The 27,793-nt window shown below is 50.6% G+C and overlaps 1 protein-coding gene across 1 annotated transcript in view; it reads right to left on the bottom strand.

The window, feature by feature from the left end:
* LOC134944447 (uncharacterized) overlaps positions 1 to 27,793 on the bottom strand; it is a 193,583-nt gene that overhangs the window by 117,858 nt on the left and 47,932 nt on the right. The window contains exons 3-8 of the mRNA XM_063933022.1: positions 27,074 to 27,373; positions 24,949 to 25,233; positions 14,485 to 14,595; positions 8,818 to 9,204; positions 6,778 to 7,083; positions 6,340 to 6,690 (exon numbers count right to left, since the gene is read on the bottom strand). Of these exons, the coding sequence (XP_063789092.1) occupies positions 6,340 to 6,690; positions 6,778 to 7,083; positions 8,818 to 9,204; positions 14,485 to 14,595; positions 24,949 to 25,233; positions 27,074 to 27,373 (1,740 nt within the window). The remainder of the gene's footprint in view (positions 1 to 6,339; positions 6,691 to 6,777; positions 7,084 to 8,817; positions 9,205 to 14,484; positions 14,596 to 24,948; positions 25,234 to 27,073; positions 27,374 to 27,793) is intronic.

The following is a 27,793-nucleotide window of genomic DNA, read 5'->3' as shown; positions in this document are numbered from 1 at the left end:
GTCTCCTGGGGGCGGCGCTTTTGGGACACTGTCCAGTACGGACGGAGCGCGGACGCGAGGTGGGAATGTCTTTGCCCCGCAGTGCTAGGCAGGCCCCGGGAGTGGTTTCCGGGTCCCGTACTTTGTCTTCTTTTTCAGGTGATCGCGGAGAGGTTGAGGTGGACGTGAGCGATGGGAGTATTTCGAAGTTTCCACACTGGAGGACTCCCAGTCCGAACAGTCGACAGCATCAGGGGAGCTCGGGGAAGAGGAGATGGCAGAGTTCGAGGAGGAAGACGTCGGTTTGGCCACGCCGGAGGATTCCATGTCGGGGCAGTTGGCGGCATCAGGTGAGGTGGTGCAGTCGGTATCGGGTTCCTCCACGAGCTCTAGTCCCCGTAGTTCTTCCTCTTCCTCCTCTTCATCGTCTCTGTTGTCGCAGGCGTCCGAAGTCAGTAGCACGACTAGGGCGAGGAAGCGGGCGACGAAATTCGCCAAGAGGGCAGCGGGCCAGCAGAAGAGGCGTAAGAGACGCAAGCGGCTTAGCGAGGAAACTCGTAGGGCCAAGAAGTGCCGCGATTTGCCCGGTGTCGTGCTCTGCGACTATACTGCTGTAATGCGAGGGCTGCGAGATAGTTGCCGCAGGAAGATTCGCAGGGGGGACTTCGTGGATGTGTTCGTCTTGACGAAGGACGCGAAGAAGGAGTATAAGGCGACGGTCGCAAAGAAGGGCATCGGGGCTGAGGCATTCCGTACCTTCGATAATTGGCTGGCCGGGTTTTGGGTCTTCGCGGCGTGTTACCTGGAGGACAGGCCAAACGAGCACGTTAACATAATTTGGTACCTGCATCTCATGCATGACATACAGCGCACGTCTTCGGGTTCGGAATGGCGTAAGTACGACCAGGAATTCAGGGAAAAGCAGGACGGTTTGCAGGTCATGGATTTTGGGTTCAAGGACGTTGAGGTCTGGCTCAAGGTCACGCGGGCTTCGCAACAGGCTGAGGAGCCCCGGAAGCCGGGGGCGGACGGCGGGTTGGCCAAGCCGGGTTGATCGGCCGTCCGCGCAGGGGGGCGAGCCGCCACAAAAAGAAAATGTTTCGCGTTTAACAACGCGGCGTGTTCCTTCGGCAAACAGTATCATTTTCGACACTCATGCCTGCAGCGTGGCGGATCCCACCCAGCCTCCTCCTGCTTCAAAGGCAGTCGGCAGGGTGCCCGGGGTTAGCCAACTTACCCCAGGCCAGCCGCGGGCGGGAGCGCTCCGCAGAGCACCAACACCAATTAAGTTGGAAACAATGGGCCGGTGGTTTGACTGGTATCCGAATAGGGAGGATGCACAATTTTTGTTTTCCGGTTTTCAGTTTGGGTTTCGCTTGCCTGTTGCGAGCGAGGTGTCCGTGCGGGCCCAGCGGAACCTCCAGTCTGCCCGAGCCTTGCCGTTAGTACTGAGGGAGAAAGTGGATAAAGAGGTCAGGTTGGGCAGTATGGAGGGACCGTTCCTATCACCCCCGGTGGATGACTTGGTCACTCTCCAGTGGGGGTGGTTCCCAAGAAGACTCCAGGCGCTTTCCGGCTCATTCAGCATCTTTCTTACCCGTCGGGGGCGTCGGTCAACGACGCAATACCGCCGGCTCATTGCTCGGTGGTGTATCAGTCGTTTGACGAAGTGTTGGAGATGGTCCGCGGTTACGGGACTGGGGCCCTCATGGCTAAGATCGATGTTGAGTTCGTTTTTCGGTTACTGCCATTACATCCGGACTCGTTCCGTTTTATGGGTTTCCGGATCGGAGCGGAGTATTTCATCGACAAATGTTTGCCGATGGGATGTTCCGTTTCATGCTAATTTTTCGAGCGTTTTAGCACGTTTCTACATTGGTGCGTGGAGTCTTCGTCAGGGGGTCACGGGGTAACACATTACCTTGATGACTTCCTGTGCGCGGGTCTGGCAAATTCACCACGGTGCGGCAACTTGCTTTTCAGCATCCGAGCGCTGTTTTTCCACTTCGGCGTTCCGGTAGCCGAGGATAGAACAGAGGGCCCGTCCTCCTGTTTGTCCTGTTTGGGGATTGAGATTGACACGGTGGCAGGATCGTGTCGGCTGCCTCGGGGCAAGGTGGTGAAGCTCCGCGACGCTATTTGCCGGTTTGAGGGGTCGCGTAAGGTCACACTGCGGCAGGCGCAGTCCTTGCTGGGCATGTTTAACTTTGCTTGTCGGGTAATCCCGATGGGCAGGGTTTTCTGCCGGAAGCTAAAAAGGGCGACTGCGGGGTGTGTCAGACCACACCATTTTGTGCGTTTGTCCTCAGAGATCAAGAGGGATTTGGCCGTATGGGCCTCGTTCCTAGAGGACTTCAACGGGGTATGTATATGGCAGGCCCCAATGGTGGACAGCGCTCGGTTGCAGCTGTTCACCTATGCAGCGGGTGCCTCTGGATTCGGTTGCTATCTGGAGGAATCTTGGTGCGCGGCCTCGTGGCCGGCGGAATGGCATCGCGAAGGTTTAACTTAGGACCTTTTGCTGCTGGAGCTTTTCCCCATTATGGTAGCACTGGAGGTATGGGGCGATCGGCTGGCTCATTGCAGCATCTTGTTTAGATGTGACAATCTGGGCGTGGTGCATGCGATAAATAACCAGAGGGCGAAGTCGCTGGTCGTTCTGCGGGTGCTGGGGCAGTTGCTGTTGACATGCCTTCGTCGGAACGTGTGGTTCCGCGCGCAGCACGTGCCGGGGCTAGAGAACGGAATTGCTGACGCGTTATCACGAGGGCAGTGGGAAAGATTTTGTTCGTTGGCACCCGAGGCCGACGAGCATGGTTTTCATTGTCCCGGTTATGTTTGGCAGGTGATCGGGCCGGACTGGAGGGTCTAGCGTTGCGGTCAGTCGCGCCAACCACGCTTAAGGCTTACAGGCAAGCTTGGAGCGAATGGGAGGAGTTTGTGCAAGGATGAAATTCGCAAGTTAAGAGCGGGCATCGGATTATGCTTTCTTTTATTTGGCAGCTGATTGTTTCGGGTAGGTCCAGAGCGGTGGTATCCCGATACTTGGCTGGGATTTCGTTTTCAGCAAAATAAAGGGCGTCACCGACGTGACTAAGAGTGGGATTCTGCTGACGACAATGAAAGGATGGGCGCGAGTCGCGCCGACGCCGCCTGACAGGAGGCGGCCCATTGATGCGGCCTTGTTGCCGGCTGTTATCAGGGCGGTAGGAGGTGTCGCATCGTCCAGGTTTGAGTCGCTGTTGTTCAGTTTGGCGTTCTCAATTGCTTACCACGGAGCCTTTAGGGTTTCGGAATTGGTGGCGCCTTCTAAGCAAGCAGATTCGCGCATGCTGGTCGAGGACATGGTGGTGGGTGAGAGGTCCTTGCTTTGCGGATGGCATCGCTCTAAGACGGACCAAGTGGGGAGAGGTCGTTGGGTCACCTTGGTTCCGGCACTGGATGGGAGCATTTGCCCAGTAAGTGTGGCAGGGTAGTATGCGGCAGTACGGCCCGGCAGTCGGGGGTCATGGCTGCTGCATGATGACGGGCTGCCGGTGACGAAGTATCAATTTCATTGGATGCTGGGTCGCTGTCTTGCGAGCTTGGGCCTTCCACCCGCTGCGTTCGGGACGCATTCCTTCCGCATAGGGGCTGCGGCGGCGGGATTTTCCATGGACGAGGTCCAGGCGGTGGGGCGATGGAAGTCGTCAAGTTACAGACAATATATTCGCCCCGTTGCATGAGATGTTGGCTCGCGCGTAGTTTGTTGTTTAATTACAGTTGTTCAGTCATGTTGTACAGTTCAGTACGTTATGGTGTTGTGCGTGTGTTTGTCTTCCCCCCTTTTAGCCTACTCAGGGATTAGCTATTCGCCGTTGCGGGCATGAGCCGGCAGCGGGGGTCTGGAGTTATTTTGCGATTTTTTTGCCTGACTTGACGGACTGAATTCTAATCCACAATTCGGCTAATCTGTTCTAATCAGAGTCCCTCAGCAGGTCTTTACGCTTTCACCTCCAGCTGAGTTATTACATGTTTTACCCCTTTTTTACCCCCCCCCCCCTTTTTGTTAATTTCTTAAGTTTGTTTTCATCTTTCCCATTTGTGTGTTCATGTTCTGCTTCAAATTGGCTGGAAGCTCGTGCAGATCGGCTAGGCCGGGACTGCTGCAATATACGGAAACAAAATGTTTCTTTTTGGCAGATCCTTCAGGTTAATGCAGTAAATTAAACAATGGTATAGATGATTAGTAACCACTTTTACCCCCTTTTCCTCCTCTTCAGGTTGGTTGGAAGATGACTTGCCTATTTGGGTGGTTGGCCACTCTTATGTGTATTGGGCCGCCCAGTTTTGGCCTCGGAGGGGGCACAGATGTTTCCTAGGGCTCGAGGAGTTTGTTGGCTTGGTTGGCAAGGGATGATGTGGACGGAGTTGAGAAGTAGACTAGTGAGTCAGGCCAGCAAGCATGGAGCCCTAGGGTGTTGGTTGTCCATTTAGGTGGCAACGGCCTGGGGAAGCGGACTTCTTTGGAGATGCGGTGGGCCATGATACAGGATCTGGCAAGTTTGGCCGCAGCATGGACCAATTGTGTATTGGTATTCTCCTTGATGGTGCCAAGGTTGAGTTGGCAAGGTGTGGCGGACGGTCGCGAAAATGAGGAGGCCAGGCAGAAGGTGAATGGGGCGGTGGCGAAGTGGGTGTTGTCCCACGGAGGCCAAGTGGTTCGCCACCCTAGGATTCGGTTCAGAGACAGTCACCTTTTTCGGCCTGATGGTATGCATCTATCCAGTGAGGGGATGATGCTTTTCCTGGAGGATCTGTTCCTAGTGTTGCAGGAGTTAGGGTGAGGTTATGGAGGCGGTGCGAAGACTCTGGGAAGGAGTCTTTCGCTGTTGGCGGAAAAGAACGGCAGTTTGTATTTGTATGGTAAACTGTAGTGTTTTACAGTTTGGTGTGGTTTAGGTGCACTCACCTCCATCGACTTATTGGCCGCTTGACCACCCGTCCGGGAAGGCAGCGGCAGGGCACCCAGGAGCGGTGGGTAGTCACTGTGGGGGTTGAGTTGTCACCTATTACCGGTTTGTGATAGTTGTAGTAAAATTAGGATGGTCTCGAATTTTTTGTATTTTAAGGTTAATTTAGGTTAATAGAGCCGTTCTTTTTGCTGCCACCATATGCCGGCTGGATCGGCATCTTAATAAAATTTTCTATTACAGGTTTGCTACTGGTTAGGGTCAAATAAATAGCTAGCAATTTTTCTGCCAAAATTCAAGTCTCCGTGTCTTTATTTCTGGTTTTGAAGGTAATGAATGCTTTACTTTAAAAGAAGGGGGTCCACCAAATATCACTAGGATGTTTAGGAGAGAGAATTGACTGCATAGGAGAGGAAAGAGTTAAACATCTGGTGAGGGGTGGACCTAGCTGTGAGGAAAGTACAGCCTTATTTGAAGGGGAGGGTTTGATATATATAGGGAAGGTGAGGCCATTTTAGCTCTCTCTTGTGGTGATTTGCCTTCCCACCCTCCCGCCCCTGTGGTCAGAAATTCTGGCACGTGGTGCCTTGGCGTTAAGTTGTTGGCTGGTTTTATCGTTGGCTATTTATTGGCGGAAAAGAACGGCAGTTTGTTTTTGTATGGTAAGCTGTAGTGTTTTACAGTTTGGTGTGGTTTAGGTGCACTCACCTCCATCGACTTATTGGTCGCTTGACCACCCGTCCGGGAAGGCAGCGGCAGGGCACCCAGGAGCGGTGGGTAGTCACTGTGGGGGTTGAGTTGTCACCTATTACCGGTTTGTGATAGTTGTAGTAAAATTAGGATGGTCTCGAATTTTTTGTATTTTAAGGTTAATTTAGGTTAATAGAGCCGTTCTTTTTGCTGTCACCATATGCCGGCTGGATCGGCATCTTAATAAAATTTTCTATTACAGGTTTGCTACTGGTTAGGGTCAAATAAATAGCTAGCAATTTTTCTGCCAAAATTCAAGTCTCCGTGTCTTTATTTCTGGTTTTGAAGGTAATGAATGCTTTACTTTAAAAGAAGGGGGTCCACCAAATATCACTAGGATGTTTAAGAAATCGGGGACGTAATTGCAGCAATGAACAGAATAAGAATCTGAGCACTTATCCACAGTGTGGAAGCTGAGTACCACAGTGAGCCGCGGTACCTATCTTTCAGAGTACGGGCACCTTTTCTTGATAGAAATAGGCGCTGCATTTAGAACACTAACCAGGAAGTAACACACTCCAGCCTGTAACACACAATGCCACAAACACAACAGTAATACCTTTAAAGTAACAAACTATTGAGCATAATGTTCATAAAATATTAAGTAAAGACCTGTAAATAATATGTTTAAATTATTCCTTTACATATTTACACTCACCTGTCACCCTGAGCTCTCCCGTCCTCTTTTCCAGTGGGGTCACCAGAGTGGGGTGTGTCACCCGGCAGATGAATTCTGACCCGTGTTCCGTTACCGCTGACACGGCTACAATCAGGCTGGCTGTGCAGGTGTAAGTCTTATCAGGCTCCTGTGTGATCTCCATTACTGGGATCTTGTATCTGTCACTGGGAGACACCTCATACAGGTCCTGCTTTCCAGCTTCTCTCCTCATCCACGTCACCCCCAGGTCACCCGGGTAGTACCCCAGGATTCTGCACTGCAGTTTGGCCTCTGTTCCCTGTACTAATGGCGGCTTTATGATGTCATCCATCACTGGGCGCCAAGGAAGGTCTGTAACACAGAGAGGTATAATGGGAGACAGTGTGAAGAGTAACTAGACATTAATAAAGCAGAATCCACCATTCTCAGTGATGTCACCTGTTACACACACTTCCCGGGACTCCGCCTCATCCATAGACTCATGTCTCCACGTCACACGGACTCTGAATCCTGGATCCCTGAAGAGATGTCCGGGGACCCTGCAGTCACTTCCAGCATTATACGTGTTGTCAGTATGTTTTATAATTCTGTCTGTAGCCGTTCCCAGCTCCTGGTAATGTCCAACCCCGCAGCTCCATGTTATCCGGATATCCCTGGGATAAAACTTCTCCAGAGCCACAGAGGACAGGACATCCCCGGAGTCACACAGAGACAGCTGTATAGGGGCAGATATCTCTGGCTTTTCTGCAAACAATAGAACATGGATATTTTATTCATATTTTGAACCAGGTGGATCCGAATGGAAGCTCCCCACCTTTAGCTGACCCATCCTCTCCCTGAAATGAATGAAGCCCTTATAGTGATCAATAAAAGTTATTTTTAAATTACTACTAATCTTCATATTAAACATTGTATGGGTTAGGTACAAAGGTCCTCATTCCGAGTTGATCGCACAAAGCTGCTTTTTGCAGCCCGTGTGATCAACTATACTCCGCCTATGGGGGTGGGTTTTTCCCATAGCAAGGCTGCGTTCGCTTGTGCAGCCCTGCTATGGGGAATACATTTGTGCAGTTTGTAAGTAGGGCTAGACTTACTTACCAGCTGCAACGTTTTCAGCCTGTTCGGTCCTGGCTCTGACGTCAAACACCCGCCCTGGACACGCCTGCGTTTCTTCAAACACGCCTGCGTTTTTTCTTACCACTCCCTGAAAATGGCTCCGGACGCTGTGTTGCCGCCCAGGAACGCCCACCGCCAGTCAATCTTCAAGCGATCGCCGCTGTGATCGCTTTCTTCTTTCCCTTCGTCGTTACCCGGCATGCACGTGCGCATTACGGCCCATGTGCGTGCACAGTAGTGACCCGGTTGCAGCTGTGCAAACGAAAGCACGCTGCGATCAGGTCGGAATGACCCCCAAAATCCCAGCAGTCAGGATTCCGACGGACAGAAGACCAACAGCAGAATATCGACGGATAGAATCCTGACACATCACGGTAAGTGTTTTTACCCTTCCCCTAACCCCCCGCCACAGCGTAACCCCGCCCCCCACTGACAGACACACACACACACACACACACACACACACACACACACTGCCTAACTCTAATCCCACTACCTACCCGGCGGGATATGTGGTGATTCTGTCTCTCCCACTGTTGGTTTTCTGCCTATCTGCATTTTGACTGTATCCCCATTTCCACTGCAATCAGGGAACAGGGTTTCCTGGCATTACCCCTACCTCATTCTTGCCCCACCTCACTAGGGGTATCTCTAAAGGTAACATTGGTTTTTGGTAATCCTGTTTACTGAGGGATGGTTCACTGGTTAAAATTATGGGTGAGATTTATCAAGTCATGGAGAGAAACAAAGTGGAGAGAAATAAAGTACCAGCTTCTGTCATGTTTCTAGCACAGCCTGTACCATGGCAGCTAGGAGCTGATTGGTTGGTACTTTGGTCGTATTTCAGAGGTGGACGCAACTGGTGGGCGTCTATGTGCAAATCCTAGTGACTGCGGCATTAGTATATTATATATATATATATGTATATATATAAAATAAAGTAATGACATAGACAAATGCCACACCCCCAGCTCACCACAGACATAGCGGTGCAGCTGCAGGCAGCTTTATGGGGAAGTAGCTGCTGGCTGCTCTTCCTCCGAGTCAGTGACGGCACACCATTATATCACTCATTCAGGGCTAGATGCATCATCACTTGGAGAGTGAAAAAGTGGAGAGAAATAAAGTACCAGCCAATCAGCTCCTAACTGTCATGTTGCAGGCTGTGTTTGAAAAATGACAGGAGCTGGTTGGCTGGTACTTTATCTCTCTTCACTTTATCATTCTCCAAGCGATGACACATCGAGCCTTCAGTGTTTTCAGTGCCCTCTAACCAATCATCTATGTCTGCCCAATGGTAATACCATCACTGATAACAGAACCCTTACCAACAACATTACAAATTACAGCAGGTTTTCTTACTTAAAGTCCAGCTGTAATTCCAACTCTTCTCCTCGCTTCTCCCATCACAGCTGAAGGTGCAGGTGGCCGCTATGTCTTTGAGTTTGGATTCGGTATGTTTAAACCTCAGCGCAGTGACAGCGTTGTACAGATTGTCCTCTGGGGACTGCGACCGGTCTGTCCTCACAGTGTAGTCAGTGTGATCACTGCAATATAACAGGTCCTTCTCTTCATCACCATGCGGAAGAGGGTTTGACATAGTGAACTTCTCACCACCGTTCTCTATCACAGTCCAGGCCACATCTACGTCCGCTGGACAGCTAGAGGCCACACAGTACAGAGTCACCTGCTCATCATCTGTCCTAATCGGATCCACGTGGATGGGGCTCACCTGGAACCGCTGGAAATCTATAGAAGAGAAAACCACAAATCACAGATTTCCCTCCATAAGGTTAGGAAAAAAATATTTCCCCAAGAAACAAATGAAACAAATGAATATAACTGTTGGATAAAGTACACAAATTCCAGATTATAGTAATAGTAACAGTATATGTTATAGGGCACTTAGTAGTCATCCTTCAGATACATTGTTGCTAAATACATATACTATATATAGAAAGCAAAATTCAGAGAGCACACAATACACAATATTAAAGAACAATATAATAATCAAATTAAAATTAGAATCCAACCAGCAACCAAATACATAAAAATATATTAAAATTAATTTTATCACAATATCATGACAAATGGACAAATACATAAACCCCTACAAGACTGGTATTTTCTGGGGCTTGCTGTCCTATAAGAAGAGAATTTATCTCTGTAACTGACGCGTTTCATCCTTATAAGGACTTCATCAGGGGGAATCGGTTTGGAGCACTAGTTTACTCACAGGAAGCTCTTTAGAAGCCACCATCCAAAATATGATGTAAGCAGTTCTCAAATGGTGAGGCAAATCCACAGTGGAGCTGGACAATATAGTGCTACTGATAAATTGAAAGGAATAGCATCATGGAAGTGACCCCACTTCACCAGATCCAGAACTTTATGGTGAGAAAAGGTGATAATTTGCAAAGTGTGATTAGTGGAAATAACGTCCTTATGTCATAATGACTGTCGACATAGTTACTGTCGGCCCTATGATCCACACCCATATGTGGTATGGCTATTAGAGACTGATGCTATAATTAACTTTTAATTATATTAAGTACATTTTAACTCCATTGCCCTTCTATGTACTCCCCTTCTGCATCCACACACTGCTGCATTCTTATTTTCCATTGGTCAGAGCAGCTCTGTAGCTCATTATCCGTCAGCTGTCGCAACAACTACGTAGTTATCTTCTTTACCTCAGTAACTGATGCAGAACGGGTTCCCTTCAGTACAGATTTGACTTTATGGAAAAGAAAGAAGTGCATGGTCTGACGAGTATAGAGGGTATTCTAGCACTGCAATCTGTTTCTCGGCCAAACACTTCTTCACAGAGAGAGCTGTGTGGGCTGGAGCATTGTCCTTATGGAGGATGAAACCAGTTTTCCACAACTCTGGCCTCTTTCTTTTTATTCTTTCCCACAAAGTTTCTAAAACATTTTTGTAGTAATGTTGATTCACTGTTGCACCTTCTTGTGCCAAGTCCAAATAACACCTTTGATTTATAACATGGCCTTGAATTTGTATTTGCTTTGACATGCTTTCTTCATTCTTGGTGATGATGGTGTGTTTCCCAGTGCATGTATTGGCGTTGTGTCCCCAGATCGTACTGGAAGATCCGTGTTTCATCACAGGTAATAACTTTATCTAAAAAATGTGAATACGCTTGAATTTGTTCCAAAATGTGTGTACAAATTCACTTTCGATTTTCTTTCTGTTCGGTACTGAGAAGCCTCGGAACCATCTTAGCTCAAACTTTTGTCACGTTAAGATCTTGGTGCAAAACTTGCCTAACAGTTTCTTTGTCGCTGTGTATCATTTCTGCTGTCATTCGGATGCTGAGTTGACGGTCAATTCAAACAATTTTCTCAGTTTTTTCCACATTTTTGTTTGTTTTTGATGTGCAAGGCGTTCAGGGACGTTCATCATCTTCCACAAGTGCACGGCTGTCACTAAGGGGGACGTTTACTAAGCAGTGATAGGAGCAGAGAAGTGAGCCAGTGGAGAAATTGCCCAAGGCAACCAATCAGCACTGAAGTAACATCTATAATTTGCATACTATAAAATGATACCGAGCTGCTGATTGGTTGATGGGGCAACTTCTCCAGTGGCTCACTTCTCCGCTCTCATCACTGCTTAGTAAATGTTCCTTTAAATCTTTTGTTCCTCACAAATGTACGTGCACGTGACATTCAATCTCCCCCGTAAGCCTCGGTTAGCATAAGGAAAGATTCAGTGGGAGTTTTGTTCAATTTAACTAAACATTTTAAGTTAACACATTGCTCTACTTTTGAACTAAGCATTTGTACAACGCATGGGGAAAACGCAACTTCTTGTGTGACAGCAAACTATCTGTGTGAGAGGGGTGAGACTTGCAAAACCGTTTCGGGATAGACCAGGGTCAGTGTTCCCCCGTTCACTTTTAACTACTTTTTTTTACAAGTGCAGTCTCGTTATTTAACAGCCACACCTCGTACCTCCCCCAGTTGCCATGCTTTAGACAGGGCAGTCGCAGTTTCAGGAACGTTGGAGTGTCTTCACTCCGCATAGAGCCACTGTGTAAGCAATTGAAGGGTAATGTCAGGGGAGAATTGAGTATATGGGCCCTCATTCCGAGTCGTTCGCTCAGTAAATTTCTTTGCATCGCAGTGATTTTCCGCTTAGTGCGCATGCGCAATATCCGCACTGCGACTGCGCCAAGTAATTTTGCTATGAAGATAGTATTTTTACTCACGGCTTTTTCTTCGCTCCGGCGATCGTAGTGTGATTGACAGGTAATGGGTGTTACTGGGCGGAAACAGGCCGTTTTATGGGCGTGTGGGAAAAAACGCTACCGTTTCCGGAAAAAACGCGGGAGTGGCTGGAGAAACGGGGGAGTGTCTGGGCGAACGCTGGGTGTGTTTATGACGTCAAACCAGGAACGACAAGCACTGAACTGATCGCAGATGCTGAGTAAGTCTGGAGCTACTCAGAAACTGCTAAGAAGTTTGTAATCGCAATATTGCGAATACATCGTTCGCAATTTTAAGATGCTAAGATTCACTCCCAGTAGGCGGCGGCTTAGCGTGAGCAACTCTGCTAAAATCGCCTTGCGAGCGAACAACTTGGAATGACCACCATGAAGCGCCAGACATTCCCCTTTGTGACCGTACCCCCATGTGGCCAATGATCAAATCAGCCCTTTATTCTTAGCAGGAAACGAAAGCTGTGCTTAATGCAATTCATGCTTTTATATATTTTGTGCAGTCAGGGCCGGCTCCAGGCATGTTCGACTGGAGCGGCCGCGCGGGGCGCCACTCTTTTAGGGCGCCGCACGCTGCGGCCGCCATATTCCTGCCTGGAGCCAGCCTTCAAACTGAGTGTGTGTGCGCAGCGCGCTGTGCGGCGCCGGCGTCTGACGTTAGACGCCGGCGCCGCGCAGCGCAGACGGAATCGTTCATCCGTCCAGCCGCCCGCCCGCCCGCCTGCCCGCCTGCCTGCCTGCCTGCGCCCACAGCAGTACTCCCCCTCCCGGCTCCCAGCACCGCAGTCCGCAGTGACAATGCCATGTAAGTTAAAATCTGCACTGTGGGGGCATTATATATCTGGCACTGTGGGGGCATTATGTTTATTGCACTGTGGGGTCATATCTGCACTGTGGGGGCATTATGTATCTGGCACTGTGGGGGCATATCTGCACTGAGGGGGCATTATATATCTGGCACTGTGGGGGCATATCTGCAATGTGGGGGCATTATATATCTGGCACTGTGGGGGCATAGCAGCACTGTGGGGGCATTATGTTTCTTGCACTGTGGGGGCATATCTGCACTGTGGGGGCATTATATATCTGGCACTGTGGGGGCATATCTGCACTGTGGGGGCATTATATATCTGGCACTGTGGGGGCATATCTGCACTGTGGGGGCATTACATATCTGGCACTGTGGGGGCATAGCTGCACTGTGGGGGCATTATGTTTCTTGCACTGTGGGGGCATATCTGCACTGTGGGGGCATTATGTATCTGGCACTGTGGGGGCATATCTGCACTGTGGGGGCATTATATATCTGGCACTGTGGGGGCATATCTGCACTGTGGGGGCATTATATATCTGGCACTGTGGGGGCATAGCTGCACTGTGGGGGCATTATGTTTCTGGCACTGTGGGGGCATATCTGCACTGTGGGGGCATTATGTATATGGCACTGTGGGGGCATATCTGGCACTGGGGGCATTAATGTATCTGACACTGTGGGGGGCAATAATGCATCTGGCACTGTGTGGGCACTTATGCATCTGGCAATGTGTGGGCATTTATGTATCTGGCACTGGGGGGATTTATGTATCTGGCCCTGTGGGGGCATATCTGGCACTGTGCGGGCATTTTTATATATGGCACAGTGGGGACATATCTGGCACTGTGTGGGCACTTATGTATCTGGCACTGCGGGGGCATCATGTATCTGGCACTGTGGGGGGCATATCTGCACTGTGGAGGCACTTATGTATCTGGCACTGCGGGGGCATCATGTATCTGGCACTGTGGGGGGCATATCTGCACTGTGGAGGCACTTATGTATCTGGCACTTTGGGGGCATTTATGTATCTGAACTGTGGGTGCATATCTGGCACTGTGTGGCCATTTATGTAGCTGGCACTGCTGGGGGGCATGTCACGTGTAGCTGGCACTGCTGGAAGGCATGTCATGTAGTGTTCCCGCTAGGCGTCTGTGGCTAGGCAATGTGTCTCAGTGCTGTGCCTGGCGCAAAGTGTATAGGAGGTTCTACCTGGTGCAGTGTGTATTAGCTGCACTACTGTGTGGTGTAATGCAAATTGCCACTATTATGTGGCCACGTACCTTCCCCACGAAGTAACTCCCCTTAATTTTTGCTGCGCGCCTTCGGCGCGCACTGTCCATGCTTTGACATATAGGTGTGGGAACAACAAGCAGTATGTACATCATTTTGCCCTCCTAACTTAAAAATGTGCCCTCCCTGTGATCAGCACCATGCCCTAAAAAGTGAACACTATCCTGTGTAGCTGGCACTGCTGGGGGGCATGTCATGTGTAGCTGGCACTGCTGCGGGGCATGTCATGTGTAGCTGGCACTGATGCGGGGCATGTCATGTCTAGCTGGCACTGCTGGGAGGCATGTCATGTCTATCTGGCACTGCTGGGAGGCATGTCATGTCTATCTGGCACTGCACATTATGTGTATCTGGCACTATACTGGAGACATTGTGTGTAAGGAACACTACTGTGGCTATGTGTAAGGATGCTAATTGTGTGAAAATATTTTTACAGTTTGATGATATGAAGTTACGAGTCCACACCCACTTTTCCAGAGGCCACACCCACTTTTCCGGGAGCGCGCGCGCCTTCGGCGCGCGCATGGGGGGGGGGGGGGGGGCGCTTTTACATTTTCTCGCTCAGGGTGCTAGTAGGCCTGGAGCCGGCCCTGTGTGCAGTAACCTGTAATATGGAAGTGTAGTAATAAAAAACTTAAAAATATGCATATAAAAAGTATAGTATTATATAATATAATCATCTCACATTTCTTCTTGCTGATGAAATACCAGAGAGCCGCTAAAGTTCCACACGCCAGTATCGCTAATAACAGGAGGACGGCGGTGAGGCCGGAGTGACAGGATCTTCTGCAGTCAGCTGCGGGCACCGAGAGGAGAGAATGTGCAGTTATATATGCGTTACTGTACTCTAGGTGGTTCAAACTGTGGTTATCCAGCTGTGGCGGAACTACAATTCCCAGCATATCCCACCATTTATATCCAATGTATGATAGAGCATGCTAGTACTTGTAGTTCTACCATGGCTGGAGAGACTGAGATCACATGCTTCTGTTTATACCATACTAAAACAAGCCATTCAGTTCTACAGGGGGTAATTCCGGTTGGATCGCGGGCGTATGCACAGGTCCCATCCTGAGCTTGCGCCCGCATTTAATGCCGGTGACCCGCATTAAATGCGAGCGCCTCTGCCCTGATTGACAGGCAGAGGCGTTCGTGGGGGCTTCGACGCTCCGTTTCCAAGACGGAGCGTTGTAGGGGTGGCATTGGCGTATTGGAGGCATGGTGGTGTGAACGGGGGGGCATTGCATGGGTGTTATCGTGTGACAACATGCAGCCCCTGCGATGGGAAACATGACTGCGGGCCTCCTGCCGTCGCAGCCAGGCTGTGCCAGCAGGAGGCGTCCACAATTTCAGCGACAAAAATTGTGTCTCACTTGCAATTTCAACATGATCGAATCTGTTGCTGGGGGCTTGCCCTGCGATGGGCGGACCTCAGCATGCGAGCAAAAGGATTGTAAATTCTGTTTAGCAGAATGGGAACAAAGGCGCCGGATGGCGCCGGAGAGGGGTAAGGGGGAGGGGCGGCAGGTGGCCCGCGGGCCAGCGGCACGAAGGAAAGGGGGGGCGGGCAAGTGTGCCCGTCCCCTCTTTCACACCTGAAGTCACTGGTAGCCAGTAGGAGGTGGGGGGGCCGGCCGGACAGCAGGCGGCTTAAATAGGAAGGCGGGGGGAGGAGGCGGCCACTGAGGGAGAGCAGAGATCAGAGTGGGATCTCTGAGCGCGGCTACGATCGGCAGCAGCGGCGGCCAGCGAGGACGAGAGCAGCGGCGGCCAGCGAGGGCGAGAGCAGCGGCGGCCAACGAGGGGGAGAGCAGCGGAGGGCACCTGCAGCGACGACCAGGCGGCGGGTCCGATTCGGAGGCAGCGGCAGAGGAGACGGAGATACACGGAGCACAGGCCGGGTAAGCGACTTCCGGTCACTTCCGGTCGCGCGGCGGCTCCGGAGTCTGGGCGCATCGCGGGGGGCCGAGGTGGTACATTCACCATTCACCGGATAAGGACACCAGTAATAACAGCACCCCAGGGCAGCTACACAGCACACATTGCCCCCCTGCAAAAGCACAAAAGAAAGCAGCATGGAGGGGCCAGCGGAGAGGGGGGTCAGAAGGAGGAGCATACCCCACAGGTTCAGGGAGGAGACCGAGGACAGCGCAGGGTTACACTTTAACCCTGCAGGGGCGGAAGGAGCACGTCAGCAGCAGCAGCAGCACAGGGATAATGAGGCAGGAGCTCCCCCTGGTGGCAGGAAAGGAAGAGGACGGCTGCATGAGCAGAAGAGAAGAAAAAGCAGCTCCAATCCCACAGCTAGGGCTGCGAAGAGGAAGAAGCAGCCGGCAGCAGCGACCACCAGCGAGCAGCAATACGGGGTGAGTGACCTGCCGCCTATTTACGAGGATATCCCTGCGGCAGCGGAGTCAGACGGACCCGACTCCGGGGGGGAGGGGCGGAAGGTTTGGGGCAAAGTTTTGAGCAACGCCAACCCCATCTCACCCGCCACACAACCACAAACCCCAGCCCGTAGATGGGAGAAAGGAGAAGCAGAATACGAGGGTGGGCCATCATCAGGCGGCCGGGACGCTTGGGTGCAGCAGGCTTCCACCCAGCTGTTCAGGGAGATGTCACAGCTTCCGGCGGCGGGGCAAATGGGCGGGGGGCGGCAGGACACCGCGCATCGTCACAGCAGGGAGAGGCATTACAAGGGGCATGGAAGCAGGGAGTCATCTTATGGCCGGAGATCCCCGCGTTACCACTCGCCACCGCCCAGCTCCCGACATCAGCACAGCCACCATCTTGCAGCACGCAGGTCATCACCGGTTAGGAGTTACAGCCGACACGCATCACCGCCGGCGGCATACATCAACTCACGGCACGGATGTCGAGGGTGCAGCTGCAGCAGGCAAGAAGACAGGCAGGAGCAGCGTTATCAGTTGATGGGAGGAGGGCAGCGATCAGCGCAGCACAGCAGCCAGCATGGCACCCCGGCAAGACAAGGCGACAGGGAGGCAGTACACAGGAACGTGCAAGTCTTCACCACGCCAGCAAGATCAACGCACGGGAGCAATATGGCGGTCCACGGTACCATCACGCCACGAGAGCAGCAGCCGGCATACACGCAGCGGTCAGGAGGCGCGGAATTCCATCGCAGAGAGAGCGTCACGGGCTACGCTACGGCCAGCGATGCCCCAGCAGTCAACACGGTCCAAGTGGCCACCACACCGAAAGCAGCATCCTGCGCGATGACCAGCGCGGACGGTCCAGCAAGGGAATCTTCACACGGGATGGGTGAGACTAATGTTGATATGAACAGTTTGTGCAATATTATCGTGTCCCCAGATATATCGCAAGATGTTAGTAATGTTATGGTGAAGTTCACGGGGGTGGTTGGCAATGGCGGAGCAGGTCAGGCGAGGGAGCAGGGGGATAGCGCAACGGATTCAGAGGAGGACGAGGCATGCAGAGTATTGAGGGAGCAGCTAAAGTTAGCCAGAGCGACTTGTAAGAAAAAGAAAGGGCTTACCCCCGGGACAGATGCGGTTAGGGAGCGGATGGGGCAGGTGCAGCAGGACACGGCTAAGAGATTTTTGCAGACAGGGTCCGCAGTGGGTTGCGAGTTTAGCGCAGTGGCAGGACACCTACCAAAACAAACCAGAAAGGAGATTGAAAAAGGGGTTTTTGTGGATATATGTTCATTGACAGAGAAGGGCTTGAGCGACAAAGAAAAGGCAAAACCGAAAGGGGGTGCACAAGCCGATAGCTACAAGACTATTGAGAACTGGCTGAGCGGAATGTTCGCCTACTCCGGCTGTTACATAGAAGCGTACCCCGAGGTAGCGATGAGCATGTTAAAATATACGGATTTTATATACTCCGTGTACAAGGAGCAAGGGGGATCAGTCTGGCTGAGGTACGACGAGAGATTCAGAGCGAAGGCAGAGGGCGGTAAGCCCATCGACTTCGGAGTTAGGGACCTCGACGCGTGGCTCAAGGCATTAGCAAGCGGTATAGCGGAGAAGGCTGCACCGGCACAAGCAGCCGGCGCGGGGAGGCCTAGCACGCAGAAACATGACCTCAAATGTTGGGCGTTCAACGAATCGCAGTGCACCCGCACGCAGTGCAAGTTCAAGCACGCATGTTCCTTTTGCAACGCAAGCCACGCCGCAAAGGATTGCTATAGGAAGAAGGCTAATCACCCAAGAAAGCTACCCGCGGCGGCAGGGGCTGGAAAAAGCAGTTAGCCCAGTGAACGTAAGCAGGATCCTGGGGTGGCTAGCCAGGTATCCCAAGCAGCAGGAAGCCAAATTGCTGCGGGACGGTTTTAGGGAGGGCTTTAGGATACCGATAATAAGAGAGGTCCCGCCCACAGAAAAAATAAGAAACCTGAAATCCGTCAAGGAGCAACCGGGGGTGGTACGTGAGAAGATCGCAAAGGAGCTAGAGTTAGGGAGAATGGCGGGGCCATTCGCAGTCCCACCATTACAGGATTTGATAGTGTCACCTTTGGGACTGGTCCCAAAAAAGGCACCGGGGAAGTTCAGGCTCATTCAGCACCTGTCTTACCCCGAGGGAGGGTCAGTAAATGACGCAGTGGACAAAGAGCAATGTTCAGTGCAGTATCAATCCTTTGACCAGGCGGTCAAGATGGTTAGGGCACAAGGGAGAGGAGCTCTCATGGCAAAGCTAGATATCGAGTCGGCTTTCAGACTGCTCCCCTTGCACCCAGAGAGCTTCAGGCTGATGGGTTTAAGTTTTGACGGGGTTTTCTTTGTGGACAAATGCCTGCCAATGGGTTGCGCCATTTCATGCGCTTTCTTCGAGGCATTTAGTTCGTTTCTGCAATGGTGTTTGCAGGAACGCGCTGGGGCAAGGGCCATAGCGCATTATCTAGACGATTTCTTGGTGGCGGGCCCACCAGAGTCGGAGCAGTGCAGCCACCTTTTGCACGAGCTACAGGGTATGCTGGAAGAGTTCAGTGTACCCATCGCGGCGGAGAAAACCGAAGGTCCGACGGAGGTTATATCCTATTTAGGCATCGAAATAGACACGGTGAGGCAGGAGTGCAGACTCCCAACAGAGAAGGTGGTAAAGTTGGTCAGGGAAGTGAGCGACTGCGCAAAGGCCAAGAAGGTCACGTTGGGGCAGTTGCAGTCATTACTGGGGAGCATAAATTTTGCTTGCAGGGTGATTCCAATGGGCAGAATCTTCAAGAGGCGGCTGGAACAAGCCACAGCGGGCATGGCAGCAAAGCACCACTTCATACGTATCGCCAGGGAGCTTAGGGAGGACCTGCGGGTGTGGGAGGAGTTCCTCCTACATTTCAACGGCGTGCAAATCTGGCCCAAGGAAGTAGCGTCAAACCGTGCGCTGCAGTTATTTACAGACGCAGCAGGAGCTACGGGGTTTGGGGCATACTTGCAGGGCGAATGGTGCGCCCAGCGATGGCCACCAGAATGGGAGACCGCGGGGATCACCAAGAACTTAGCGGCATTGGAGTTGTTCCCAATAGTCGTGGCAGTGGATATATGGGGAAAAGTGCTGGCAAACAGGCAGATCCAATTCTGGTGCGACAACATGGGGGTGGTGCAAGCCGTGAACAACCAGCGGGCATCATCGCCGCCAGTAGTCAGGTTGCTTAGGAGGTTGGTGGCAGCATGTTTGCACCACAACATAACATTCAAAGCTAGACACGTGCCAGGGGAGAAGAACGTAATAGCGGACGCATTGTCCAGGCAGAAGTGGGACGTTTTTAGGGCCGCAGCGCCAGGAGCAAGCGAAGTAGGTTTAACATGCCCCTCCTATCTCTGGCAGATAGTCGATCAGAACTAGACAACTTGGTGGAGCGGTCCCTGGCACCAAAGACCTGGAAGGCCTACAAGGCCGCATGGAAAAAATGGCGGCAGTTCCAGGGGGCTGGGGATATTGAATCCAAGCCTCCACAGCAACAATTGTTGGCGTTCTTGGACAAGCTCAGAAGGGAGCAGACTTCCAGGGCCAGAGCAAACACGATGCTAGCAGGGGTATCCTTTTTCCAGAAACTGGCAGGCGAAAGGGACGAGACGAAGAGTTTCATAGTACGCACGATAATGAAGGGCTGGGCAAGGGCGGAGGTTAAGAAACCGGACGCTAGAGAACCAATCACAATCGAAAGGCTGAGGAAACTGATAGAAGTGGTCCCAAGCGTCTGCCGCAAACAGAGCGAGGCGAGGTTGTTTACAACGGCGTTTATTATGGCGTTTAGTGGGGCATTCAGGGTTAGTGAGTTGGTAGCGCAGTCCAAAACAGCAAAGGAAACGGGGCTGCAGCGCAGTAGCGTTACCATAGCGGAGGACACAGTATTGTGTAAAATACGGAGATCAAAGACAGACCAGAACGGAAAGGGAAAATGGGTGCAGCTACGCAGGCACGCCGACGCTACGGTCTGCCCGGTAAGGGCGGTCGAAGCCTTTAGGGTAACAAGGCCGGCGGGAGGGGAGAATTTTCTGGTGCACAAGGACGGGGCCGCGCTCACTAGGTACCAGTTCGCAGCAGTGTTGAAGAGATGCGTAGGATCACTTGGCTGGCAGGCGGAGAGGTTCGGGACACACTCGTTTAGAATAGGGGCGGCCACGTCAGCCGCTAACGAAGGGTGCGCGATGGAAGAGATCAAAGCATTAGGCAGGTGGGGGTCCAACAGCTACAGGCGCTACATTAGACCCCTCAACGACGAAACAGAAAAGATCTAACTATCATATCCCCCCCCCCTCTCCCACACAGCCCCATCCGCAAGAAAAAAGGAGGCGAGGCAGATATGGATCGTCGGTCACTCATACGTCCACTGGGCGGCAGCAAGGGCCGCCGGGAGGTCTTATGGAAGGCAGTTGGGGCTAGCGGAGAAGGAGGGGAATGTACGCTGGTTCGGGGAGAGAGGGATGAGGTGGCACGGCTTGAGGGGCACCTTGTTATCCGGGGAAGATGCGGCAAGCAGCCCCGACACCATAGTATTACACCTGGGGGGTAACGATTTGGGCGACATGAAATCCCTAGACTTGATCAGGACAATACGGGCCGATCTAGAATGGGTAAAAGAGCGATGGCCGGGAGTAGAGCTAATATGGTCTAACATCATTCCCAGGCTAGCTTGGCGCGGAGCACGGAAAGGGGCAGGAGTGGAGAGGGCCAGGAAAAGGGTCAACGCGGCCGTGGGCAAGTGCGTGGCAGCGCTAGGGGGACGGGTCATACGGCATAAGGACATCAGCCAAAAGATCGGGGGCATGTATAGGAGTGACGGGGTCCATTTGTCGGACATTGGGATTGACCTGTTCAATAATGCGCTTCAGGAAGCACTGGAGGCCGGGGGTCAGTAGCTGGTTGCAGGGTGGGGGCTTCGGGTCTCGGGGGGGCAGCCGAGATCCTCGTGTGGCGGGAAGAAGCGGTGCGCAAGGCATGGCGAACGGGGGGAGCCAGCTGAGGTTGGCAGATTCACCCTCGGTGAACGGGCGCACGCTCGGCTCCAGCTTTGGACGGTTGGGCCAGTGAGCTGCGTGCCAGGCGAGCGTGATATGCGCCAGGAGGGCTGGTTCCCCAGGGGCGTTGCCGCGGTGCCTACAGGGTAGGCAGGGCACGCCCCCAGGTAATCAGGAGGGGTCAGGGACCCATTGGCGCCTTGCCCACCACTTCTGTCCGTGCCCTGCAACCTTGTAAGGTAACATGGAATAAGGTAATGGAAATAAACTGTGGCCAGTAATTCGATCCAAAAGAAATGTGTCAGACTCTTATTTAAAGGGGAGCTTATTAGCTTATGCGAGCGGTAACAAAGGGGGACGCCGTGGGTCGACCTCTCCCCCTTATGGGAACAAAGGCGCCGGATGGCGCCGGAGAGGGGTAAGGGGGAGGGGCGGCAGGTGGCCCGCGGGCCAGCGGCACGAAGGAAAGGGGGGGCGGGCAAGTGTGCCCGTCCCCTCTTTCACACCTGAAGTCACTGGTAGCCAGTAGGAGGTGGGGGGGCCGGCCGGACAGCAGGCGGCTTAAATAGGAAGGCGGGGGGAGGAGGCGGCCACTGAGGGAGAGCAGAGATCAGAGTGGGACCCACCCACCCACCCATTAAAGCGAGCCGCTAGCGGGCAGCACGCTCCCCTCTCTTTTGGGTTTGCAGTAGGTACCCCCTTTTCTGATTGTGTCACTGTAGGTAAAGATACGGGGGCAGGTATACAAATTTTAAAAAAGCGTATATATGTACTTATGCTTACAGTTCAGAGTTTTATTGTATAAATCGTTGCAAGTTATAATATGGTTGTATGTTTAATGTGTTAAGGAATTAAATGCAGGAAATATGTATGTCACAGTCAGCGGGCGGCGGGAAGAAGCGGTGCGCAAGGCATGGCGAACGGGGGGAGCCAGCTGAGGTTGGCAGATTCACCCTCGGTGAACGGGCGCACGCTCGGCTCCAGCTTTGGACGGTTGGGCCAGTGAGCTGCGTGCCAGGCGAGCGTGATATGCGCCAGGAGGGCTGGTTCCCCAGGGGCGTTGCCGCGGTGCCTACAGGGTAGGCAGGGCACGCCCCCAGGTAATCAGGAGGGGTCAGGGACCCATTGGCGCCTTGCCCACCACTTCTGTCCGTGCCCTGCAACCTTGTAAGGTAACATGGAATAAGGTAATGGAAATAAACTGTGGCCAGTAATTCGATCCAAAAGAAATGTGTCAGACTCTTATTTAAAGGGGAGCTTATTAGCTTATGCGAGCGGTAACAAAGGGGGACGCCGTGGGTCGACCTCTCCCCCTTATGTACAGTCCTTACTGAGTGAGATCCAACCTCAGCCACAATGTGTCACACTTACATAAACCACAGAGAACGGCTTCTATAAACACATGACCTTTGCCCTAGAACAAACATATAATGGTATAAATGAATCAATAACACATAACCACAAAGATAACGCCATCATACATAAAACTGCCAGTCTGACTCTTGGGAGCTTATCAAGAAGGAGCAAACACTGAAACACAGATAAAACACGCTGTGAACAAATAGCTTCTCTTGTGCTGTTAGCCGGCAGAACTTATAATTAGCAGGGTTTGTGTAATCAGGATTAACGAGCACATTTATATTGAATCCAACCCTCTGTGGTTTATGAGACAGCACACACCTGAACTTGTATTGGTGACACTGACGTGGTACACTGCTGTGACACCAATTATTCATTACATTTTGTGTCTCTGAGAAGTGCAGCAAGCCTTGGAGAGCAATAAAGTGGAGAAGTTATGCAAAGAAACCAATCAGCTTCTGTCATTTATCTAACACAGGTCCTCGAAATGACAGTTAGATGCTGGTTGGTCGATTTATGCAACTTCCCCACTTTCTCTGTCTCCAATGGGTAGATTTACTAAACCTTCTAAAAATGAAAAGTGGCGGTGTTGCCCGTAGAAACCAATTAAATGGCAGCTATCATTTCTGTATCACGTTCTAGAAAATGATGATCTCCAAGGTCTGTTTTAGAAGCTTTAGTACATCTGCCTCCAAGTCTTGATACATTTCCCCTTCATACTCCTCAGCTTTCCCTGCTACATAGCGCAGGAGACGGCAAACGTTTTTTCTGCATTCAGCTTAATGGCGCAGGATACCGCAGTCTCCGTCATTCTGCAATGGGCACCGAGGTCTGCAGCAATTTCACCAGCTGTTAATTATGGGGTCTATTTAATAAGCATTGGATGGTGATAACGTCGCTGGAGATAGCGTACCAGCCAATCAGCTCCTAACTGCCACATCACCGGCTGGGTTTGAAAAGTGAGTTAGGAGCTGGTTGGCTGGTACTGTATCTCCGCCCACTTTATCTCCAGCCAAGGCTTAGTAAATTGACTTTGTAGCGCCCGCAGTTATATGTGTGGCTGTGTTTTCTTATCCTTTGTATCTGATATAGGGGGTGATGTATCAAGCAGTGAAAAAAGTGTAGAAGTTGCCCCTAGGAACCTATCAGCTTTGAGGAAGCATTTATCAAGTACATTCTATAAAATAATAGGTAGATGCTCATTTTAGGAAATTATTGCCAGTTCCTTAACTTTATCATCCCCAGCTCATGCTCAAACAATCTATTTGATAAGACACAAGTCTAAGGTGAAATATCTCCCTATCTGCGACCCTGAACTTATCAAGGGAATCACTGGTCTGACTTTAGCTGATTTTCACTGGTCTATTATGCTGAATCCCAATAAAATGTGATTTCTATACTAAGCATCTTCCAAAGAATTACCCCTTAAGAAGTCTCTTAGAGATGAAACGCGTAGGATTAAACATTAAAGGACTCTTTTACAGAACCTGTGTGACCTCTTTACTTGCAAATCATGCCTCCGTGTCATTATTTCAGTTAAGATGTTGTGCTGGGTATATACTAAATGATGTGTGTACCCAGCGACTGCACAATGCGATGGCACAAAACATTGCGCTAGCTGTACACACTGCACAATGCAGTAGACCAGTGTTTCCCAAAGATTTTTGAGTCACGGCGCCCTATTGTATCAGAATCTTTTTCACGGCACCCCAAGGCCAAAAGTTTCGAATAGAGAAATTTAAAAAAAAATATTAAATGAAGTAAAATGTGCTTATATGTCATCCTTAGGTTCAATTATGTGGTGAGGGACAAGATCCACTTCTGGTTGTCCACATAATTTATGATTGGAAGACACCAGCACTGGTTTTGCCTATTACATTGACCATAAATATTTGAATTGGTTCTTGACCACCAATTCAAGGTACCCCTGTAAGTGTCCCGAGGCACACAGTTTGGGTACCACTGCAGTAGACAATGGAGCGATGTACCATTCCATGCTGCATTTATCAGCATGGCGTCAGTCATTGCATTGTCCATTGTCCCATCTAATGTGCACCACAGCAGATGGTTACGATGCAATGAACCACCGCCAGGCACGTGCATTCGGGTGTACACACTACATAATCTGCATAATATATCGTTCTGATCCACGTTGGGACGGCATACAGTATCGTAAGACGGATTGCTTAGTGTGTACCCAGCATAACAGTGTTAAGATAAGAATACAGATGGAAAACCATCAACCGCAAGACAGTATATATAAAATAACATATTAAGACAAATAATGATGCACTGAAACAAGGCAGAGGTGACGTTAGTAACATGAATGGGACTTTTATTGCGTAACTTACGGTTTACTTGGACTTCCAGCGTCTTAGTGATAGGCCTGTACAACGTCTCATGTTGGACTTCACAGGAGATCTCAGCTGGTCGCTTGTCGTTGTTAAGAAGAACCCGATAATAGATCTCTTTGTTGAAACGACCATTGACGCTTCCTCTGGGCGGCTCAGTTCTCTTCCCATCCAAAAACCAGTCTATCGCTATGGCTTCTGGATAATAGCCCCTCGCTTCACACACATATATCTGTTCCTCATCGCCGGGGGTCTTTGCAGATGTGACCCGCACAGTGGGGGCGGCTGGGGAAACATGTTAGATAGAGTTCTGAGTAAAAGAGAAGATGCTACACCAATAAGCACAGTGATGTGGTGGTGCCTCTCTTTCTGCTATCCTGTGCACACTGTATGTGATAGACTATGCTGGGGCAGGACCTATACACCTTAACATTGCGTGTGTGTAATTATCACCATCCAGCCATTATTTTTATGTGAATATTTTGGCTCAAGATTCCTGGTCTTCATGAAGTTGTTCTGATGTTCTGGGGTTGATTGCGAGCCGCACGTGTCTGTATTTTTATGCTAATCCTTTATTGGCTTTACAAAGGATGCACCAAATCCAGCATTAAAATTGGGATTCAAATTCTAAAGGAAAAAGTCAGGATCAGGCAACTCAGATTCTCATTTCTTGTAATTTTATTGTGCAGAAATTAAGTCATTTAATAACTGAGCTACAGTATTATATCATTCTGGCCCTTCCACTTTAGTGTTAATATTCAAAGCACAGTGTAGATTTACAGGGGTTGGGTTCCATATGCTGCCGGTGGGGATGACAGCGGTCAGAATATCAAGCACGGCATCCCGGTGGTACAAATCCTGACAGGGACAAGGTAAGTATACTTACCTTACCCCCAATGACCCCATAACCATAACGTTCTTGCAGCCTAAACCTAACCTCCCCCGACCGGATCCCATTTACAGAGCCTCTTGTATCAGGATTTTGTATTCCGGTGAATTCTACATGATGGAATTGTTGCATTCCTCATACAGTATTTGCTGCAAAATCCATAACAACTAATCAGACGCGCTTTCATTGTCTAACTTGAAATAAACCAATGAAAGCGCATTGCTGATTAGTCAGTATACATTGCACATTTCCTTTCTACAGTATACATCATACTTTACTTGGGATCTTCCAAACATATGTATTTTTTAACACACAAATATATATTTGGCGATTGCACAAATATGGGGACACACAGCTCATTTCATTCCTGGCATTGCAGATTTGGGAACGGCTTCCATGCAAACACATTGGACCTCATTAAGAGGTGGAACCCAACGTGGCTTCCCCTTTTACGGGTCGCCAATCTGTAACTGTGGGCATCTGTAGCACTGTAATACCACCTGGTGCATCTTTCTATACCACCCTCACTCGCACCAGCCCTACGCTAGGGGCAGATTATCCATCTGAGTGTGGCCTCCAATGTGAACGACTGAGTGTCAGTGCACACAAACACTTCAGTGACAAATCACAGCCATAAGACGGACCAGCTCCGTGCATCTGTTCAGCCACCTGAGAATTGTGGTGCTAATTGTTACCTGTGCTCTGTTTATGTCTTGGTTACTGTAATGCAGAGGTTCTCAAACTCGGTCCTCAGGACCCCACACAGTGCATGTTTTGCAGGTAACCCAGCAGGTGCACAGGTGAATTAATTACTCACTGACACATTTTAAAAGGTCCACAGGTGGAGCTAATTATTTCACTTGCGATTCTGTGAGGAGACCTGCAAAACATGCACCGTGTGGGGTCCTGAGGACCGAGTTTGAGAACCTCTGCTGTAATGTAACATTCTGTGTACCCCGCACTGTCCTACTGTTACCGTACATGTACGGCGCTGCTGACCACTTGTGGCGCCTTATAAATAGACTGTGATAATAATAATAATTCTCTGCCATTCATGTAATTGGCATACAAGTATTATAGATTGCAGTCAGAGTTTGATCATAGTTGAAAATAACAAGAGACAGCAGCTGTATTATGAAGCAGCCACGGATCCCCCAACAGCAGGTTATACCGCCACTAGTGGAGAAGTAGCTCTATCGTCTAACAGCCAGGAAAGGTCCACGATGCTGCACTCACCTCCATACTCCACTCTGAAGCCATCTTGGAGAGGACTACGGAGAGACGCGTGTTCCACCTTGCAGGTGATGACAGGATTGCCAGTGGCCTGAGAGGGGGTGATGGTCACTGAGCTGTTCACATTATAGGTCCTGTCTGCGTTCATCTGATATTTCTCCGATACGGATCCTGTCAGAGCCTGACCGTTCCTGAGCCACGTCACTGTAATAGCTTCCGGGAAGAAATCTGTGACAGAACAATCCACCACGCTGTCCTCATCCTGACGAAGAGCCTTTTTATTTATCTTCACCACCGGGGCAGCTGGAAGAGAGAGGAATAAATAGATGAAGATGAACATAGTTATATTAATATTATAGTATAAACCACAGTAGACTAGGATCTCCTAATATGTGAATTGTGTGCTTGTACCATTGCCAAATAGTCCGATCCCTTAAGTCAGACATTCCCAACCTTGGTCCTCAGGACACACTAATTAAAAATGCTTGTTGGGAGCTGATTGGCTGAAACACCATTTATCATACGCAACAAGCTTTATCATTCACAATGAGTTTTCTCTAACGTCCTAGTGTATGCTGGGGACTCCGTCAGGACCATGGGGAATAGCGGCTCCGCAGGAGACAGGGCACATCTAAAGAAAGCTTTTAGGATCACATGGTGTGTACTGGCTCCTCCCCCTATGACCCTCCTCCAAGCCTCAGTTAGGTTTTTGTGCCCGTCCGA

The sequence above is a fragment of the Pseudophryne corroboree genome, chromosome 7 (genome assembly GCF_028390025.1).
Source record: "Pseudophryne corroboree isolate aPseCor3 chromosome 7, aPseCor3.hap2, whole genome shotgun sequence".
Lineage (NCBI taxonomy): Eukaryota > Metazoa > Chordata > Amphibia > Anura > Myobatrachidae > Pseudophryne > Pseudophryne corroboree.
The sequence above is the reverse complement of the archived record's forward strand: the minus strand, read 5'-3'. Positions and strand labels throughout refer to the sequence as shown.